Raw genomic sequence first — 19,100 nt, forward strand, 5'->3', positions numbered from 1 at the left:
TCCTTCATCTGGGAACCCTGCAAATACAAGAGAGGGATCTCACAGGGATCCCCAATCCCTGCAGAGGAATGGTGAGTGATGAACAGCAGAGTGGCAAGCAGATTAAACAGATTATTTCCTTTTTTTTCTTGGTGTTTTTTTTTTTATTAGACTAGGAAATATAATTTATTGCATAAAAATTAATTTGTTACAATAGGAATGCTAAACTTTATTTACAGTTCTTTAGTTTACAGAACAAACAGACGAGGGTTTAGAGGATGCCACCGGGCCCATCCCCTGGACATATAAATATGGAAACACATTTTGGGGTAAGAGATGGGACACTGCCAGACCACAGGGCAAAATGCCTGGCTGGAGAAACCCCTGGGAGGTGTGGAGGGCTCCTGGGAGCTGGCACCCACGGGAGATGGAGGCAAATCCTGCATCCCCCCTGCCCTGCTCCTGCTGCAGGTTCCCTGGTCAGAAAAACAGGGAGAATTTCCCCAAAGATGCACTTCAGCCCAGCCAGGTGACTGCTGCCTGCCCAAGGGAAGGGGAGCAGAGATGGAGGGGGATGGAGAGAGGCACCCGTGGGCAGGATGGAGGGATGGACAGACAGACAGACACACATCCCAGCACAGTGATCCATAAAGCAGAGGATGGGAGCGAGAGAGATTCCGAGGTGACCTGAAAGAGCTTCTCATCCCTCAGAGAGCCCCGTGGAACTGAGAAGGGAGCCCTCGAGACCACAGGCAGCTGGATGGATCCACTGAGTGTTTATTGCTCTCCAAACCTGCTTTCCCTTCCTTAGCTCAGAGGGTCTCAGGAATGGTCAAGTGCAGCCCAAAGGACGGATAAATCCCTTCCCACGTGACACAGGAGCTCTCCCAGCAGCAGTTTTCCCATCCAGCACAAGGGGAAAAGATCCCTTCTCTCCCACAGCCTTGAAAACCCAGCAAGAAGTGAACCCCAGGGACCCTGAGACAAGCAGGGAGCAGCTCAATGCTTCCCAGCAGTGCCTCAGGAGCTGCCCACAGGAATCCTGCCATGTCCCAGCAATACTGAAAGCTCCTCCCGAGCTGCCCCGTGCAGGTGATGCCCTCCAGGCTCCCTGGGTGTGCTCCTGTGCCCAGCACTTTGTGGGATGGCACAGGCACTCCAGGACACTGATCAGACATGCTCCTAATACTTCCACTGATGGAGAATCCACAGCCTGGCCGTGTGACCCAGTCTAATCCTGAGCTTACCACCCCCTTCCTATTTTTATTTTTATTTTTTTTAACAGACAAATTTCTAAGACACAGCACTCAGTGAGTAACTATTTCTACCTGCAGGCAACCTAAATTTTTTTACCTTCATCAAGACACCGTATCTGTGTGAGGAACCTCGTTCCTTGCCTACCACTGGATTATTTTCCACTCACCCCCACAGCTTCTCCATCATTATAAAAAGCCTATTCCAGGGAAAAACAGGAGCTGCAGTGAGGGATGGAAACCTGAGCACTGCTCATGATGCTGTCCCTCATGTGAAAATGCTCAGCCTGGTTGGCAGCTTGGGAACACCAGAGTATCCCTCCCTGAATCCCTGCTGAAATACTGCATCAAAATCCAGGCAGGAGCGCAGGGACCTGAAGTGGAGGTGGCTTGAAGTGGCCACATCCCAGCCCCCCAGCCCCTGGCCCCTCCACACCCACTCATCACCCCCTCTCTGAGCCCCCAGCCCAGGTTTGGGGTGCTCACTGCAAAATCCTGCTGGGTTTACAACATCCCCCCCTTCAGCCTTGAGTCAGGAGGTCGGTGCAGGACTGAAATCTTTGGTTTGTACTGTAGTTGTGTAAATGAAGGCGTAGTCATCCTAAAAAGCTCCCCCAAACCATGCCAGGGAAGAATTCATTAAAAATACCCAGATCTGGATGCACTCTCCCCATCCTGAGCCCTAAATCCAGGGCAGCAGCCCTCATCCCTCCTTGCAGGTGGAGTGGCACCTGGCATTCCCACTGCCAGGGAAAAGGGAGCTTGCAAGGACAAAAGCCTTGGGAAGGGACTGAGCTGGCCCTGAAGCAGAGGGGTGGGGAGGCACTTCAACCTCTGGACTCCCTGGGGGTCCCAGGACATGTAAACATGTTTTCCTCAACTTGGATCACACGCTTTTCCCTACAAAAGTGTGTCCATTGAAATCTCTCTCTCTGCCACCCTGACCACAGCGACGCTCTTGCTCTCACACACCCCAAAAAAAAAAAAAAAGATTTATAAATCTGTCTTTTTTTACTTTTTTTTTTTTTTTCTTAAAAAGGACACATCCAAAGATTTGGATAATAAATTATTTGCGTTTCCTAAGAAACTTTTTTTCTTTTTTTCCTTTTTTTTTCTTTCCTATTTGCCTCGTTAAGCTGCCTGAAGCCTTTGACAGAAGTTAAGCCTGGGATTGTATTCATCTCTTCAACGCAGAAACGCTCTTAAAGGAGGAGGAAGGGAACCCAAAAAGAAGAAGGAAAAGGAAAGCCCCCATCCCAACTCGAGAAGCCCTAATTCGAGGAGGAGGAGGAATGCTGTGTAACACTTGGATTGCTTGTAAACGCTGAGGATGGGTCTCTAAGGCTGACAGTGGTGCGGGAGGAGCACCCTCCCTGCTCAGGACGGATGTGCCTCCCCCTGCCATGGAGGGAGGACCCTTCCTCACGCCCTGTTTCGTCCTCCTGGCCCCCCAGGCGTGGGGAGCACCATCAGCAGTCCCCCTCTGTGGCCATGACCACCAGCATCTCGCTCTTGCCCATCTCCTCTAAGGCACTGGCCAGGGTGTTGAGGTCGCCGTCGTCCTGGTGCTCGGCTTCCCACAAGTCCAGGAGCACCCCGGTGGGGCTGGCTTTGGTGGCAAAGTAGTTCAGATACCTGGAAGGGAGAAGCAGGAGAGGGTTGGGCTGCTGTGGGTGCCCTTTGGAGATACTGGACCCGTTTGGAATGTGAACTTGGATGGGAATGCTGTAACACAAATGCCAAAGCCCTCGAGAGACCGTCTGCAGTTTTTAGGCAGAGCTGGTGCTCATGCAAAAGCAATGTAAGCTTTGCTTTGCTGAAATGACCCTTTCTCCCTTTGGTCCTGGGGTGAAACCAGGTGGGAATGGCACAGCCATTGTCCCAGATAAACAAGGGCCATTCAAAGTGACAGGGAACACAGGACTGTGGCACAGATGGATGCCAGAATTGTTTGGGTTGGAAGGGACCTTCAAGATCATCTAGTTCCAACCCCCTGCCATGGGCAGGGGCAACTTCCATCATCCCAGGGTGCTCCAAGCCCTGTCCAACCTGAATTTGAACACTTCCAAGGGTGGGGCAGCCACAGCTTCTCTGGGCACCCTGTGCCAGGGCCTCCCCACCCCCAGGGGAAGAATTTCTTCCCAATATCTCATCTAAACCTCTGCTCTTCTAAAATTTAAACTCATGTCCAAGGATAGAGATGGATATAACTATGCAGAGCTGTGTCCCCATTTATAGCTGGACCCATATAGCTGGACACAACCCCACTGGATGTCTACAGCTGGCAGGGAGCACAGAGTGAAGCCTCCCATCTGGGGGCACAGGAGGGGAAAGCAAAGCCTGGGGACACCCACCGGTCCATGGAAAGCTTCTGGGCGAGAAGTCTCCAGTCGTTCCCCCTGGAGTTGGGAGCATCCAGGCTGTTGCAGATCTTCTGCCGGATGGAGAGGGGGATTTTGAAGGCATAGGGTCCCACCTGGGTGGTGGTGGTGGTGCTGGAGGTGGTGGTGGCACCGCTGTGGTGGGAGCGGAGCGTGTCGGAGGAGCTGCCGTGCTGGAAGAGGAAGGACAGGGTGAGATGTTGCTGACATGTCCCAGTGTGTCCCCTGCTGCCTCCTCCCCTCCCCTCCCCTCTGCTCACCTCTCCCAGCGTGACATGGAGCTGGAAGATCTGCCCCTCCCCTTCCACCTGCCGGACGCAGATCTTGCAGGTGAGCTCGGTGGAGGCCTGGCTGTACCTCTCCAGGGTGAAGGTGCAGTGCAGAGCTCGCTGGCTGCCACTCCAGATGTGGTAGAAGGGGATTTCCTGTGGGCCACCAAAGCACAGGCTCAGGCAAGGCTCCAGCAGCTCCCACCTCCTCCAGCCACCCCGTGAGGGATGAGGTGGGACAGCAGGACCTTGTGGGAGTCCATAAAATCAGAGGGTTTTGGGAAAGCTGCAAAAGGCAGCCTCAGAGACAGCAGAACTGTGATTGGAGCTGAGCAGTAGCCATGAGATTGGTCAGCAGAAAAATTATGTAAGAAGTAGAAAAGTAAGGACAAACAGACCAATGGTCTGGGTATTAGTGCTTGTCTAGAATAACTCCCTAAGCTGCAGAAAAGTTTATCTAGTGAGATATTAGGAAGTTTGAAGCTTAATACTGGAGCTCTGTGCATTGTATTTAAGGCTCACATGCAGGTGTTGTATTTGAAATAAGCAAGCATTGTTTTAACCAAAGTATGGAACTACTGCCAATGTGCTTTTGCTTGGTGTGATTGGTCAGAAAACTTTTATAGTGAGTTGTAACATTGAGTTCTTTGTCTGCTGCCTGGGATGAGAGCTGATAACATCTTCCCATTGTCATAACCATGTAATGAGAGTGATGCTGGAAAACACAACAGCTCGAGGCACGTTCCACAGCAGCCCTGTCCTGTTTGTGATTTGTACAGAGACCCTGACCAGTGACAGACCTCACAGAGAGCATCCCACCAAAAAGAGCAGAAAACTGATCCCCTTCCTCCTCTGTCCTTTTGGGAGACAACTCAGCACCACAGCCCTGTGGTGCCTGGCTGAGATGGAGCTCCCAGCCTGGAAGGCCAGCTGCCCCCAGGTCAGCCCCTCACCTGGTACTTGGCCAGCAGTTTGCTCCTCCACAGCGCGTGGGGAATGTCGTGGATGGAGAGGCGCAGGTTGTGGTAGCTGTCCTTGAAGGGCAGGGACTTGGGCTCCTCCAGCAGGTACCCTCCCAGTGTCCTCTCCAGCTCCAGCACCTCCTGTGGGCAGCAGGACAGGCAGGGTGAGACCCAGGAGAGCCAGCATGGAGAACAGCTTTTGCCACCCCAACAGAACTTGCCAGCTCATCTCATACTAATGTGAGCATCCATAAATGCCTCTGTACTCCTTGGAGAGCACAAAGCTCCAACACAAGGGTCAGGCACTCCTGACCTGACTCCTGCCACTCTGTCTGCTTTTAACACCATCCCTTCAGCTTTTAGGAGAAAAGGCAAGCCAGGAGCCAGAGCCCTGCCTACATCCCCACCTAGAGGCACCACATCAAACCCAACAGGATGCACTGGACAAGTCACAGGGAACCAAACAGCCACAGCACTGGTGGGTCCAGGCAGCCAAAGCATCCAAACCCCAGCTTCCTGTGAAGCACTCAATGTTACCTATGCCACAAAACCCTTACAGGGAGGGGAGGGAGACATGGATCCATGCAGGATCCATAAAAAACCTGCCCATCAGCAGCCAAACCTCTGGTGTAATGCCTGCAGGAGGGGTCCCAGCAGAGGAGCTACCCAACACCCTCCCTGTTTCCTTGGCAGAGGACAAGGAAGGACAGGCAAAGCAGTAAACACCTCATTATTTCACTGTGGTCACTTTGCAGGCAGTTGCATCAGGTTGTCTGCTCCCCAGGGCCAGGCCACCCTGAGAGGCACCAGGCAGACTCCTGCTGCCAGCACAAACAGCTTTGGGAAGGGGATATTTACCTTCAGAGCATCTGGCGTGTCCTCCAAGCAGTAGACCTTGAGGCTGTACTCCAGGGAGGTGCAGACAGTGGGAGCAAAGATGGCCAGCTGGAGCCTCTTGATGGCTGACCTGGAGTAGGACTCCCCCACAAAGACGTAGGTGCCAAGCTGGTCCAGCAAAATGTGGCAGGACTTGGCTTCCAGCTGGCAGTAGCAGGGAGTGTTGAGGGTCTCCTCATCCAGGGTCACAACTTCCTACAGAGACATCAGGATTGAGGGATGTTGAGGGATGTCAGCCCATCATGCAAGGGGTTGTGCCATCCCCCCAGGGTCTCTGCTGGCTGCAGGGCCTGGCTTGCCCCCTCACCTCCCAGTTTCCCTGGTGGGACTGTGTTTTCAGCTGGTAGATCCAGTCCGAGGAGCCGACGTCGGCGCAGTGGGGAATGGTCAGGACCACCGGGCGGCACAGGAGCAGGCCCGTGGGCCCACAGGTCACTGCAGGGCTCAGCACAGTCTGTGTGCCCTCAGAGGGCAGCCTGGGGAGGGACAGGGGACACAGGTTGGACAGGGAACTCCGTGGTGGCCAGCGAGGAGGGTGGGTGGCCAGCGGGGTGACTTACAGGGCAGCCTCAGCCTTGTTGAGCACCAGGTACATCTCGTAGAACTTCCCCTGGGGGATGGCCCCGTGGGGCACCAGCAGGCTCACCCCTGGAATGGCACAGTCACGGGGTCAGTCACAGGGAATGAGGGAGAAACCACCCTCCACCCCAGCCAGAGAGCACAAGGAGAGCAGGGAGCCAGGGCAGCACGGAGAGGAACACCCACAGGTCACAGAAACATGGAATGCTTTGGCTTGGAAGGGACCTTAAAGGTCACCCAGTTCCAGCCCCCCTGCCTTGGGCATGGACACCTTCTACTATGCCAGGCTGCTCCAAGCCTTGTCCATCTTGGCCTTTCACACTTCTGGGGATCCAGGGGCAGCCACAGCTTCTCCGGGCGCTCCCACGGCTGCACTGCTTGCCAGGATGAGCCAGGCCAACGCTTTTTCTCCCTCAGGAAGGGAAATCCTAATCTTTGGGGTTTTTTTGCAAGGTGCTGGCCCTGGATCAATGGTAGGGAAAAGACCAAGGCAAGCCCAAGGAGGCTGTAACCTCCAGCCTGACATGTCTGGCTTGGGAATGGCTTTCTGCCTTCCTTCCCTGAGCCACATTCGGGACAGCAAAGAGCTGCTCACGCAGGACAAGATGATGGTCCAGCAGCCACACCATCCCAGCCAGCATCTTACCTGTGCCTGGCACGGTGAGCCTTCCCCCCAGGTAGCCAAATGTGCCACTGGCACTGTAGCCATGCTCCCGGGGCAGGCTGAGGAGGTGCTGGGAGCCCAGACCTTTGCTCCTCGCGTTGGCAAAGTGGCCGTCCCTGGCCGTGTCCCCTGGGTAGGTGCCGGTAGCGGGGACACCCCCCAGCAGGTCTGTGCCATCATGCAGCCCAGGCGAGGAGGAGGAGGCAGTGGAGGAGTTGTAGACCTTGATCTTGAGGCTGGGCAGGGGGTCCAGCAGGGGGGAGTTGGTCATGGGGATCTTGTCAGAGGAGTCCTGCAGGGCGTACATGGGGCCGCGGTACACGCCCGCGCTGGCCGTCAGGTCCGGCTGCATGGACGGGTGCAGCAGCTGAGGGTTGTCTGCAAGAGCAGCAAACACAGGTGGGATGAGGACAGCAGTGGAAACAAGGGCATGGAGAAGTACTGCTTGAGTGGGAGACATCCCAGAATCATTTGGGTTGGATGGGACCTTCAAAACCATCCCATTCCAAACCCCTGCCATGGGGCACCAGACCAAGCTGCCCTGATTCCCACCATCAACACCTGACCACTTCCACAGAGCTTTAAGCCCTCAAAAATCAGTATATTCCCTTGGGAAAACAGGACTGGGAGCCCAGTGAGGATCCACCCTCTCCTGTGACTTTGTTTCTGCTAGCCCTAAGGCTGGTGAGGACCTCCATGGCTCTTACCATGCCGGGATGTCTTGAAGTTGACGGGGTGGAAGCCGCCGGTCAGAGCGGCCGAGGAGTCCGTGATGTCCGTGTCGAAATCCCGGCGTCTCCTCCGGTACACCACCACCCCCACGGCCATGAGGATCACAATGAAGACAAAAATGGCCACCACCAGCCCGGCATACAGGGCCACATCGCCCGTGGCCTCCAGCACTGAGAGGGATTAAAGACACTGAGGTGAAAAAAGGGGCGGCAGAAAAGCAGTCAAGACCCACCATCGCTCCCCAGTCAAACCACTGACTCAGGCATGGGTGGAAGGACGTGCCCTGGGCCTGCTGGAAAGGCTGGCAAGAGGATGGAAAGTGTTTTCCAAGAGTAGGAAGTCAAGAGCAATGCCAGAGAATGAGATGGAGGTGAAGCCCTCAGACCTTTGGAGGACACCTGGCCACAGCTCGTGCAAACTTCACCTGAGCACCAATGGTCCCAGAAACATTAGGTTTGTGCAGCTCAGGTTCAAGAAGCTGTGAGCAACCCTCAGATCCTAACAGAGACAACCCTGAGGAGCCCACAGGAGTTTTGGAGTGGGCTTTAGTTGTTCCATCTTCCCACCCTTTCCTCGCCCAGCTGCCAGGATCCCTGCCATGGATTCAACAGAACAAAAACCACAGGAACGAACAAAAATAAAAATGGCCATGAAATGAGCACTTACGGTGGCTTTTGGGCTCGTTTAGAATTCTTTTATCTGTTAGGAAAAACAAAGTTAGAAAAGAAAAAGGTGAAGGTGATGATGGGGATGAGATGAAACAGAAAGTGGGAGGTAAGCCAGCCCAGGGTGGGGCGTGTGGGAGATCAACATCATTCCCTGGGGCATTCCAAAACCCAGGTAGAAGCATGGTGACAAGGACATCCCCATGCCCAGGCAGTAAAGGGGACAGTGGTGTCACACAGCAGCAGGTGGCAGCATTGGCTGCCTTCAGCATGCCCACTCACAGGTAGCATCACTACTACCATCATTATGGACTTACTTCCTCAAAAAAACACCTCCAGGACTCCCAGCAGTGACCCAGGGGAGGTGTTTTCATGGTGTGACTGAGAAACCCCTCCTGTTGCCCTGCCTACCCACAACCAGCTTTATTCCAGCAGAGACCCCAAACCCAGGGGTGGAACAGGGGTCTCAATGCCAGCAGCACACTCAGATCCGCCAAAATCCCCAATATCTCTTCCTCCAGGTAAGAAATAACTCTGGAAGGGGTGAATCTGCTCGAAAACACCTTTTTAAAGACACCAGTTAAAACTCAGGCGGCAGCGGCTGCTCCATCAGCTTGGAGGCACAGCCAACAACACGTGGCCGAAAGCCGGAGCGCCACAGCCAGAGTGGCATCTCCTGTGGCACGTCCCCATGCCCGTGGCCACCCTCCTGGGTACTCACTGTGCAGGCAGAGGCCGTCGGTGCAGTTCTTGGAGTCCAGCAGCACCCCGCTGCAGTCCTTGCCGCCGTTGCGGGGCGCGGGGGCCGCGCACTCGCGGCTGCGCCAGTGGGTGCACTCGGTGCTGCACGCTGACCACTTGCTCCACTCTGTCCATGCACCGTCCACTGTGGGCACAGACACAGCAGGGTCAGCAAAACCTTCCCACTTTGGGGACTGTTATCCCAGAGTTCCTAAAGAGCAGCTTGTTCCAACCCCCTGCCTTGGGCAAGGACACCTTCCACTATCCTAGAGTGCTCCAAGCCCTGTTCACCACTGACCACTTGCTCCACTCTGTCCATGCACCGTCCACTGTGGGCACAGACACAGCAGGGTCAGCAAAACCTTCCCACTTTGGGGACTGTTATCCCAGTGCTCCTAAAGAGCAGCTTGTTCCAACCCCCTGCCTTGGGCAGGGACACCTTCCACTATCCCAGGGTGCTTCAAGCCCCATTCACCACTGACCACTTGCTCCACTCTGTCCACGTGCCATCCACTGTGGGCACAGACACAGCAGGGTCAGCAAAACCTTCCCACTTTGGGGACTGTTATCCCAGTGCTCCTAAAGAGCAGCTTGTTGCAACCCCCTGCCATACGCAGGGACACCTTCTACTAGATCAGGCTGCTCCAAGCCCCGTTCAACCTGGTCTTGGACACTGCCAGAGATCCAGGGGCAGCCACAGCTTCTCTGAGCAACCCATGCCAGGGCCTGCCCATCCTCCCAGGAAAGGACTTCTTCCAAATATCCCATCTAATCCTGCCCTGTGAAGCCATTCTGAATCCTGTCTGTGTGAAGCCATTCTCTGCTCTGCTGCCACTCCAGGCCCTTGTAAATAATCTCTCTCCATGCTCCTTGTAAGCTCCCTTGAGGTGCTGGAAGGCTGCCCTTCGGTCACCTCAGAGCCTTCTCTGGTCCAGGCTGAACAATCCCAACAATCCCAACCGCAGCCTGGGGTACAGGCAGTGTGAGCATGGCAGTTTCTGAGCCCTGCTCACCTGGGCAGAGGGTGGTGCAGGTGATTTTCTGGAAGGGCTGCCCGTCGCAGAAGGAGCCGCCGTTGAGGGGCGCGGGGTTGGTGCAGGTCCGGGTGCGCTTCTGCCAGCCCCGGCCACAGCGGTTGTTGCACGGAGACCACTCGGACCAGGTGGACCAGCCACCATTCACTGCAGAGGAGAGGGGCAGAGTCAGCTCTGGAGCCCAATCCATCGGCTAAGCCTCGGACTGGTGCCAAGCCTCAAGTTCTTACACCTTCTATGACCCCTGTTACAGCTCAGCCTCGTGAACAGCAAACCACAAAACTGCCTCTCATGTCACCACCCCGTGCCTGAGATGCTCAAGACTCCTTTGGTCCTTTCTCCACTTGGGAAATATTTTTTGTGTGTGGCCCTGGGGAGATCTTTGATTTCATAGCAAAGCTCAGCCAAATACAGCTTTCCAGCTGCTTTGAGAGTCAGAGCATCTGGATCATCTCCATCCACCCTCCTGCCCAGCCGAGAATGCTCGGAAACACCTCCACCCCTCCACCTCAAACCTCTCCTTACTGCCTGTGGAAGCCTGTCCTGCAGATACTGGTTATCACCAAACACCATGCACTAATTGACTCCTACCACTGCCAGGAAGTGCCCCTAATCCCCCTTGGCTGGGGGACACAGGCAGCACCCAAGGTGCCCTCTGCGGGCCGGTACCGTAGACGATGACAGCGGCCGTGGTGCTCCGGCGCTTGGCCACGATGTTCTTGGCCATGCAGGTGTAGTTGGCAGTGTCCAGCAGCCGGGCCTGCTTGATGATCAGGTTGTGATCGATGGTGATCAGGAAGTTGGTGTCCTGGCTGGGATCGATGACATCCTCATTCCTCAGCCACTCCACCTGGCAGGAAAGGGAGGGATGGGGATTAAGCCATCACCAAGATCAAAGATGTCCTCAGCACTTTAACCACTGACTGGACAACCTTGCCTCTGACTGGAATTATTTCTCCTGGAAACTGGGCCAAACCAGGCCTGACTGGTGTTTTGTCCAAGGATGAGACACTGTGGCTCCATCCAACACACAGCTCCCAGCAGTTGACAGAGCTGTGGGTAAGGAAAGCTCCACTACCATGGTAGGAAAACCAACCCAAATTGATCTTCCCAGCCCTCTGGTGACTGCTCCCATCCAGACAACTCCCTGGCTGCCTCCTTGTCAGATCTTCCCTCTGAGGCACTTCAGAAAGTGTGGGAGAAGTGTGCTGCCCAAAATAAACCATTCTGCTGAATGAGAGCTGACTGGAGATGGATGGGATGGGATTAATGGGATCAATGGGATGGGATGGCACACCCCACCATGCATTCCTTCAAGAGCCACTCACCTCAGCCTGTGGGACCCCCTCAGGTGGGCGGCACTGCAGCAGCACCTCGTGCTCCAGCGGGACCTCCTTGCCCAGTGGCTCCTGATCAAAGTTCTTCCGTAGGTCTGGGAGGGGAAGGAGAAGCCAGGGGTTAGCAGCCTGCAGCAGGAACAGGGCGGCCTCCAAAACTTTGGTGAGCACCTCAGCACCAAGCACCCTCAGGTCAGGAAGTCCCTCTGGCATAGACAGCCAGGGCAAAACGTGCCCTGGAAGGAAGGAGCTGAAGAACCATGTTTTCCAGGATGGATTTGGGGCAGCACATGGTGGATGACACATTTCCTCCTTCATGTGATTGCAAGGTTATACCCCATCCTGTCTTTTCCTTTTGGGGCTAAGCTCAGCTTATCCACTGTTTCTTCATCCCTCCCAGCAGAGCCCCTCTGGATGTGGGGGACACAGCAGTGTCCTGCTCCAGAGCCTGGGAAGGAGCAGGAGCATCACTAGATGGTGCTGCAATCCTCTGCTACAGCTCCCAGACCTCTCCATGTGGCTCCTGAACCGTCTGCTCTGAAAAAACACCACAGAAGTGTTCAAGGCCAGGCTCGAGGGGGTTTGGAGCAAGCTGGTCTAGAGGAAGGTGTCACTCCCCATGGCATGGGGTTGGAATGAGGTCAGTTTTAAGGTCCCTTCCAACCCCAAACTTTCTGTGATTCTATGGTTCTCTGAGTCTGTGGTTTTCCCAGCATAACCCTTCAGCAGCACGGCTGATCCACCACTCTGTTTTGGATAACATGTTGGATTGTTACTCCACTAATAGCCAAATCCATTTGGGACTGGGCAAGCCTGGCTGTCCCTCTGCAGCCCTGCCATCTCATCTGCTAATTGAGCAAATTCAGGCGTGCCCAGCCTGACTAACTGGCCTTTGATCAGGCTGACAGTGACATGTGACAGCAGGGACTGGGAGGACACGGAGTCGCCGAGCGTGCAAGGTGCCACCCGTTGGCTTGTTAAGGATAATAAACGTTGGGTTATTAAGGATAATAAAACCCTGGGAAGCGCTGAGCACACTGCTGGGCACTGCAGCCTTAACCCTGCTAGTGCCCTCAGGAACAAAGTTACAGCTGGGGTGGGGACAGAAAGCCAGGGTCATCCAGCAGGGATGGGTCATCCCAAACTGATCAGAAAGTGGAGAAGGACATTTGGACCTGGCAAATGTGCCAGCTGGTGCCACCGCCCCGCAGGTGGGGATGGTGACTCTCAGAAACAAAGATACAACTGGGGTGGGGAGAGAACACCAGGGTCATCCAGCAGGGATGGGTCATCCCAAATGGATCAGAAAGTGGAGAAGGACATTTGGAGATGGGAGTGAAGCCTTGTGAAGGCTGGCCTAGAACAGAGACTGGATGGAGTTTAAGAATAAAGTAGGGATTTATTAAAAGGATCTCCTCCATGGATCCACCTTGGGCAGCACAAGAGCCCAGCCAGGGCTGCACCCAAGGTGAACCAAAATGGTCCCAAAATGGACAACCAGTCATGGGGTCACTTTTATAAGTTTTGGCCCATTACCATATTGCAGTTAATTGTCCAATTACACCTTTGGGTTATCAAGCCCCATCCTTGTTTTTCTCTCTCCAGCCCACGTTGTTTGTGCTCCTGGGCCTGAGATCTGGATCATTTGTCCTTGGTGCCCAGCTGGAGAAGGAATTTGTCCCCCTGCTCTGTGCTCACCACCCCCAGCCCTGAAGAACACAAAGCCCAGCCCCGGGGGCAGCACTCACAGGCGATGCGGACGTAAGCCCGGCGGCTCTTGGTGGTGCCCGCCGAGCTCCAGGCCACGCACTGGCACCAGTAATCCTCCAGGCCAAAGAGCTCCTCCACCTGCTGCCGGGACACCTCGATCTGCACCTCCCTCACCAGCAGCCCTGCAGGGGGACAGAGGCACAGCATCCATGGGCAGGAGCAGCCAGGAGCGGGGAAACTGAGGCAGCACCCCAGAGCGACCTCTCCGTCCCTAAAGATAGCGGTCGCTTGTAATTGCTCTAATAAATCTCTTCCCAAGAGAGCTGTTGGAGAATTGGGCAGATAAAAAAATGTGTGAGCGCCCCATTGTTTCCCAAATTTGTACTTGAGGGGTTTACAAACCTTTTCAGATTGGCCAGTGGCTCCTTGTACCATGATATAACCCTTTCCCACGGGCACCAGGGTTTTATTCAATACTGAGTGTGTTGATCCTGTATCAACTAAAAAATTTAGCCTCATTGTTATAACCAGGGGATCCTCTGGGGTCACAGACACATTTTATGAAAAATCTTTTCCTTAAGATTTTTTCTCTTATGAAGCTGAGAAGCCTCAAAAACAAAATGTAAACAACAATTATCTGCTACTGTAGAATGCAACAAGTTCATCTTTGATTAGCCTCATGTAGTTGTTTCTAATTAATGGCCAATCACAGTCCAGCTATCCAGACTCTCAGTCTGTCACAAGATTTTATCATTCCATTCTCTCCTTTCCTTTCAAGCCTCCTGATGAAATCCTTTCTTCTATTCTTTTAGCATAGTTTTAATATAATATATATCATAAAATAATAAATCAAGCCTTCTGAAACATAAAATCAAATCCTCATCTCTTCCCTCTTCCTGGGACCCCTGTGAACACCACCTCACTCTGGGGTAGGATCTCCTGGTCCCCTTCAACCCCCTTTGACACCAGCAACCATCCTTCTTCCCTTGTCCCTTCTCCCTTTGAGACATTCATTTTTCCAGTGCCCAAACTCTCTACACAATGCACATGGATCTTTGCCCAGTTGGGATGGACCTCCCTGGTTTCACCAACTTTGTCTTCCTCCTCCTTTCTCTGCACTTACAACTGCCATAAATTTCTTCACATCCTGCTTATATGCTTCCTCTCTATTACTACACACTCTCCATGCCTCATCTACTAATTTTTCTAAGTTTCTTACGTCAGGCCCTTTTAATTTCTGAAGTTTGTGCCTGATATCCACTGTTGACTGACCCAAAAGTAAATGCACTAGTGGTTGAATTCCCACGTTTTCTCTAGGATCCAGAGTTGCACAGCGGCGCGGCACGTCTCTCAATCATGTGCAAAGCTGGAGGACAGAGGGTTGGAGGCTTCTCCTCTTGTCTTGGCAGAATCAGGGAGACTGCTCCCCCCTGAAGGATGGTTTGGGGATGAAGCCAGGCCTATGGATCACATGGAAGTGCCTCTTTTTTCCCCCCAGTCCAGCTGTGCAGGAGCGGAATCCCTTCACCATTTCTCAAGGCAGCACCCTCCTCCACCAGCTCTCTCCCACATCTTCCCCATATCCCAACATCCAAGCACCCCTTCCCACCCACCAGGGCTTGAGGGATGCTTTGTTGTGGGGAGAAACCCCCCCTGTCTGTGCCAAATACAAATACAACAAGACAAATACACATACAACAAGACAAATAAAACCTTAAAGAAATCAGCCTGGCCATGGCAGGGGGGGCAATGACAAAGGTGACACCACCACAACCAGGACAGGGTCCCCTGGACTGCAGGAGCACCAGCGATCACCACCAAGGGCAGGAGGGAGTTGGGCCTTACTTTTCCTTATTTTAAGCAATACCTGCCCTTTTTTTCCTTTTTTTATTTTTTTCAGTTTCTATTTTAAAAAGGCCTCAATTTCACAGTGATGGAGAGCCGCACGCTCCCCGGCTGTAATTTTGTTACTGCTCACTCCCAGTGCTGTGAGGAGCAATTACTGTCTCCCTGCCACCTTCCTTGCAGAAGAGCTGACAAGGAAATACAATTTATTTTGTCACTATTCAGGGGGGAACCAAAAAAAAAAAAAAAAAAGAAAGAAAGAACCACAACAAGAAAATCCCAAAAGCAAAGGTATATTTGGGCCAAGCACTTTTGGGATTTTAAAACGACTCAGAATGCAGATATGGCTCCAGTGGTGGGATGAGCACCCTGGAAAGGTGGGAAGCATCCTGCAAATGCCCTGCCTCTGGCCCCAAAACTGAAGACTGAGCTCATGGCACACAGGAGTCACTTCCTAAGGGCTTCCAGGCACCCAAACAGAGCTGCCCTCCCCTCCCAGCCCTCCTCAGCCTGCTGAATTATCCTCTCTGACTTGGCCTATTTTTGCTTTCTTCCGCATGAAATGTTTTGGATCAGACGCATTACTGAGCCAGGCTCATTCAAGACACGTCATCTTAAAAGTTCCTTTTTTTTTTTTCTTTTTCTTTCTCCCCCCTTCTTCTTCTTAAAGGTCCCTTTTTCCAAGCTTTTAAGCAAGGACACTTAAAAACTAACCATGTTAACCTGTGCCTTTGTGCCCAGCTCTCCCCCGTGCCCTTTCCTGCAGCTTTCCTGAGCAACGCCGGGCGCTGCAAATGCAGATTTTTTACACCACCTTAAACCACTTTGGTTCCAGCTCCCTTTTCCTTAGGGAGGCTGCCAGGCAGAGATGCCCACACCAGCAGCTTTAACATGCACCACATCACCTGCAGGCACTGTTGGTTCACCCCCTGATAGCAGCAATGCCATCTCTGAAGCCTGGATGAAGGAGGTGTGTGCTGCTTCCTCCCCAAACTGCAGGCACACAGCAGACTGGAATCTGAGAGGGAGATGCTGGACCAAAGCAAATGAGTTCTTGCAGCAACAGATGGATGCCTCCTCCCTGGGAGTGTTCCAGGCCAGGCTGGATGGAGCTTGGAATGACCTGGGCTAGTGGAGAGTGTCCTTGCCCATGGCAGGGGGTTGGACTAGATCATCTTTAAGGTCTCTTGCAACCCAACCCATTCCATGAGTATGAAACAGAGTGTTTCTTTCCACACTGCACATCACTAAAGGCATCCCACAGGATGCTCCAGAGAAGTGAGCCCTAACAGCAATTAGACAAATTAACGAGGGGGGATTCCACCCAGGGCTGGACCACACTGCTTGGTGGTGAGTGGTGGAAAGCTGGGAGGGTGACAGGGCAGCTCCATTGCTCCCTCCTCGTCCTGGTTCCATGATCTTCCCCTAAGCACCCTCCAGTGCCACGTGTGGGGCACACAGACCTTTGGCTCAGCCCAGGGTGGCCAGATGTTATAAATAACTTAAAAACCCCTTGGCAAAGGCTGCTCGGTCACTGACCAGCACTGACTCTGCCTCACAGTGGTGAGGGTTTCAAATCTGGCCTCTGCAAGAGCTGGGAGGTGGAGATGTACCCAGAAAGGGAGAAACAGAGTGTCCCCTGCTCCTGTCAGCCTCCAGAGAAGCAAAGGGACAGGCTGCCTGGGCATCTCTGACTATTTTCCCTCTAGAGGAAAAACACCCCATGAATGGCTAAAGCAGCTTTAGGAGGAAAGGCTCAAAAAGCTGCAGAGGAAAGAAAGGATCTTCCCTTTCCAGAGCAGGCTCAGGGATGCACCTGAGCACAGACTGGCTCTGGCTACTACAGGGTGGAGAGCAAGAGACACCAGGGAAGGGCAAGGGTGGGGCAAATCACAGGGGCAAGAGGAGATTCTGTCAAAATGCTGGTGGCTCCTCCAGGCTGGTGAAGTCTCCCCTCTAAGCCCATCCTGCCTTCCAAGGCCAGCACCACTGCAGTTCAAAAGGCTGCCTTGATTCAAAGCCCTCAGGGTGCCACATCTGCAGGGATTAGCAGAGGCCAGATGTTACAGGGGAAATGGGACTGTTGCCCTCCACTCCTGATCAGCCCCAGGCACCAAAACTGGTGCAGAAAAGGTGGGTGCAGAGCTAAAGCATCCCAATTTTATCAAATCTACTTGATTACATGACATAGCCAACCCCACATATCTTGTTCTCATGCCAGGATGTTTCAAGGCATGGACTGAGCAGCTCTGCAGAGCCCAATCCCGTGGAGTAAGACCCCCCCTAAAATGCCTAAACCACCTTCTCACCCCGCTCCAGGCAGCCAGAGGCTGATTTATCCTCTGAGGCAGAAAAGAGCTCATTTGCCATCAACAGGCATTTCAAATCCTACCTGCAATTGCTCTCATTACCCATTAAACACTTAATCCCTCTGTGAACCTGCATAAGCTGCCAGCCTTTGCCACCCCTCCTGGCAATGACTCCTACATGTTGATTAGGCATTTTGTAGAAAAGCAGTCCCTCTTTTTCTTTTCTTTTTTTTTTTCTTTTAAATCAGATTTAAACATGCTGCCTTCAAAATCCTTTGTAAGAACGCCAAGTCCTGCACAAGGGTAAGAGTGAAATCAGGCAGGGTGACTTCCCCAAGCCTCTGGGGGGAGTGGTGACCACAGCAGCATCATGGTGTGTGGTAAGAGTCAGGTCATGATTAGTACTGATTTTATTATCCAGAAGGCATGGAAAGACACCTTGTTATCAGAAATCTACAGTTCTTATAGGAACAGTGGTGGATCTAAGACCTGACTGGTCTCAAAGTCAAAACCTCTCATGTCACTGTCATATTTTCTGAAAAATCCCTTTGACAGGATTTCTTCTCCTGGGAAGCTGAGAAGCCTCAGAGGAAAATAAAAACAATAATTATGTGATTGCTTCTCCTGCTTTGGAATGTGGTTGGAGATTGTTTATCCAACAGGTGAATTGTTTTTACTTAATGACCAATCACAGTCCAGCTGTGTCAAAATTCTGGAAGGAGTCAGCAGTTTTTCATTAGTATCTTGTTAAATCTTCTGTCTGTATCCTTTCTCTATTCTTTAGTATAGTTTAGTATAGCATTCTTTTATATAATATAGCATCATAAAATAATAAATCAGCCTTCTGAGAACATGGAGCCAGATTCATCATTCCTTCCTTCATCTGGGAACCCCATAGATACAACACCACAGCTTCTCCACAGCTTCCCAGGATTTTTCTGGAAAAGTCTGTGCCTGCTCTCTGCTGCCACAATGGTGCTTTCACCACTGGCCTGCCTGGAGGAGCACCACCAACCACACCAGTGTGTGTCACTGTCATATTTTCTGAAAAATCCCTTTGCCAGGATTTCTTCTCCTGGGAAGCTGAGAAGCCTCAGAGAAAAATGAAAATAATATTATCTCATTTGCTTCTCCTGTGTTTTGCTGCTTTGGGATGTGATCTGGACGTTGTTTATCCAACAGGTGGTTGTTGGATTGGTTTCATGTGAATTGTTTTTAGTTAATAACCAATCACAGCCAGCTGTGTTGGACTCTGGAAGGAGTCACAAGTTTTCATTATCATTCTTGTTAAGCCTTCTGTCTGCATCCTTTCTGTATTCTTTAGTATAGTTTAGAATAGCATTCTTTAATATATTAAAGTATCATAAAATAATAAATCAGCCTTCTGAGAACATGGAGTCAGATTCACTCATTCCTCCTCTCATTGGGGTCACCAGCAAACACCACTCTCTCACACTTTCAGTGAGCTATCAATACCATACTCTAGCAAACCATATCTACAAACCATGGTTACAGAAAGAGACATAATAATTGTTTGAATTCTTTTCCTCTCAGTTTCCCACAGTGTGGCAGTCATATTTTCTGAAAAATCCCTTCGCCCAGGATTTCTTCTCCTGGGAAGCTGAGAAGCCTCAGAGAAAAAGGAAAACAAATTCTTATCTCATTTGCTTCTCCTGTGTTGTGCTCACATGTTTCACTGGATTCATGTGAATTGCTTTGACTCACTGGCCAGTGGGGGCCAAG

The 19,100-nt window shown here is 52.4% G+C and overlaps 1 protein-coding gene across 2 annotated transcripts in view; it reads right to left on the reverse strand.

The window, feature by feature from the left end:
* Positions 1–102: 102 nt before the first annotated feature.
* The window catches only part of UNC5B (unc-5 netrin receptor B), a 57,840-nt gene continuing 38,842 nt past the window's right edge, over positions 103–19,100 (reverse strand). The window contains exons 3-17 of one of the 2 annotated variants that reach the window (XM_030241201.2): positions 13,242–13,385; positions 11,485–11,588; positions 10,826–11,006; positions 10,136–10,303; positions 9,103–9,267; positions 8,383–8,415; positions 7,692–7,886; positions 6,967–7,362; positions 6,302–6,389; positions 6,049–6,217; positions 5,703–5,936; positions 4,836–4,985; positions 3,874–4,038; positions 3,587–3,786; positions 103–2,867 (exon numbers count right to left, since the gene is read on the reverse strand). In XM_030241201.2, the coding sequence (XP_030097061.2) occupies positions 2,702–2,867; positions 3,587–3,786; positions 3,874–4,038; positions 4,836–4,985; positions 5,703–5,936; positions 6,049–6,217; positions 6,302–6,389; positions 6,967–7,362; positions 7,692–7,886; positions 8,383–8,415; positions 9,103–9,267; positions 10,136–10,303; positions 10,826–11,006; positions 11,485–11,588; positions 13,242–13,385 (2,558 nt within the window). In that variant the 3' untranslated portion in view covers positions 103–2,701. The remainder of the gene's footprint in view (positions 2,868–3,586; positions 3,787–3,873; positions 4,039–4,835; positions 4,986–5,702; positions 5,937–6,048; positions 6,218–6,301; positions 6,390–6,966; positions 7,363–7,691; positions 7,887–8,382; positions 8,416–9,102; positions 9,268–10,135; positions 10,304–10,825; positions 11,007–11,484; positions 11,589–13,241; positions 13,386–19,100) is intronic. The other variant, XM_030241202.2, reaches the window with a different exon arrangement.

The sequence above is a fragment of the Serinus canaria genome, chromosome 6 (genome assembly GCF_022539315.1).
Source record: "Serinus canaria isolate serCan28SL12 chromosome 6, serCan2020, whole genome shotgun sequence".
NCBI classification, from domain to species: Eukaryota; Metazoa; Chordata; class Aves; order Passeriformes; family Fringillidae; genus Serinus; species Serinus canaria.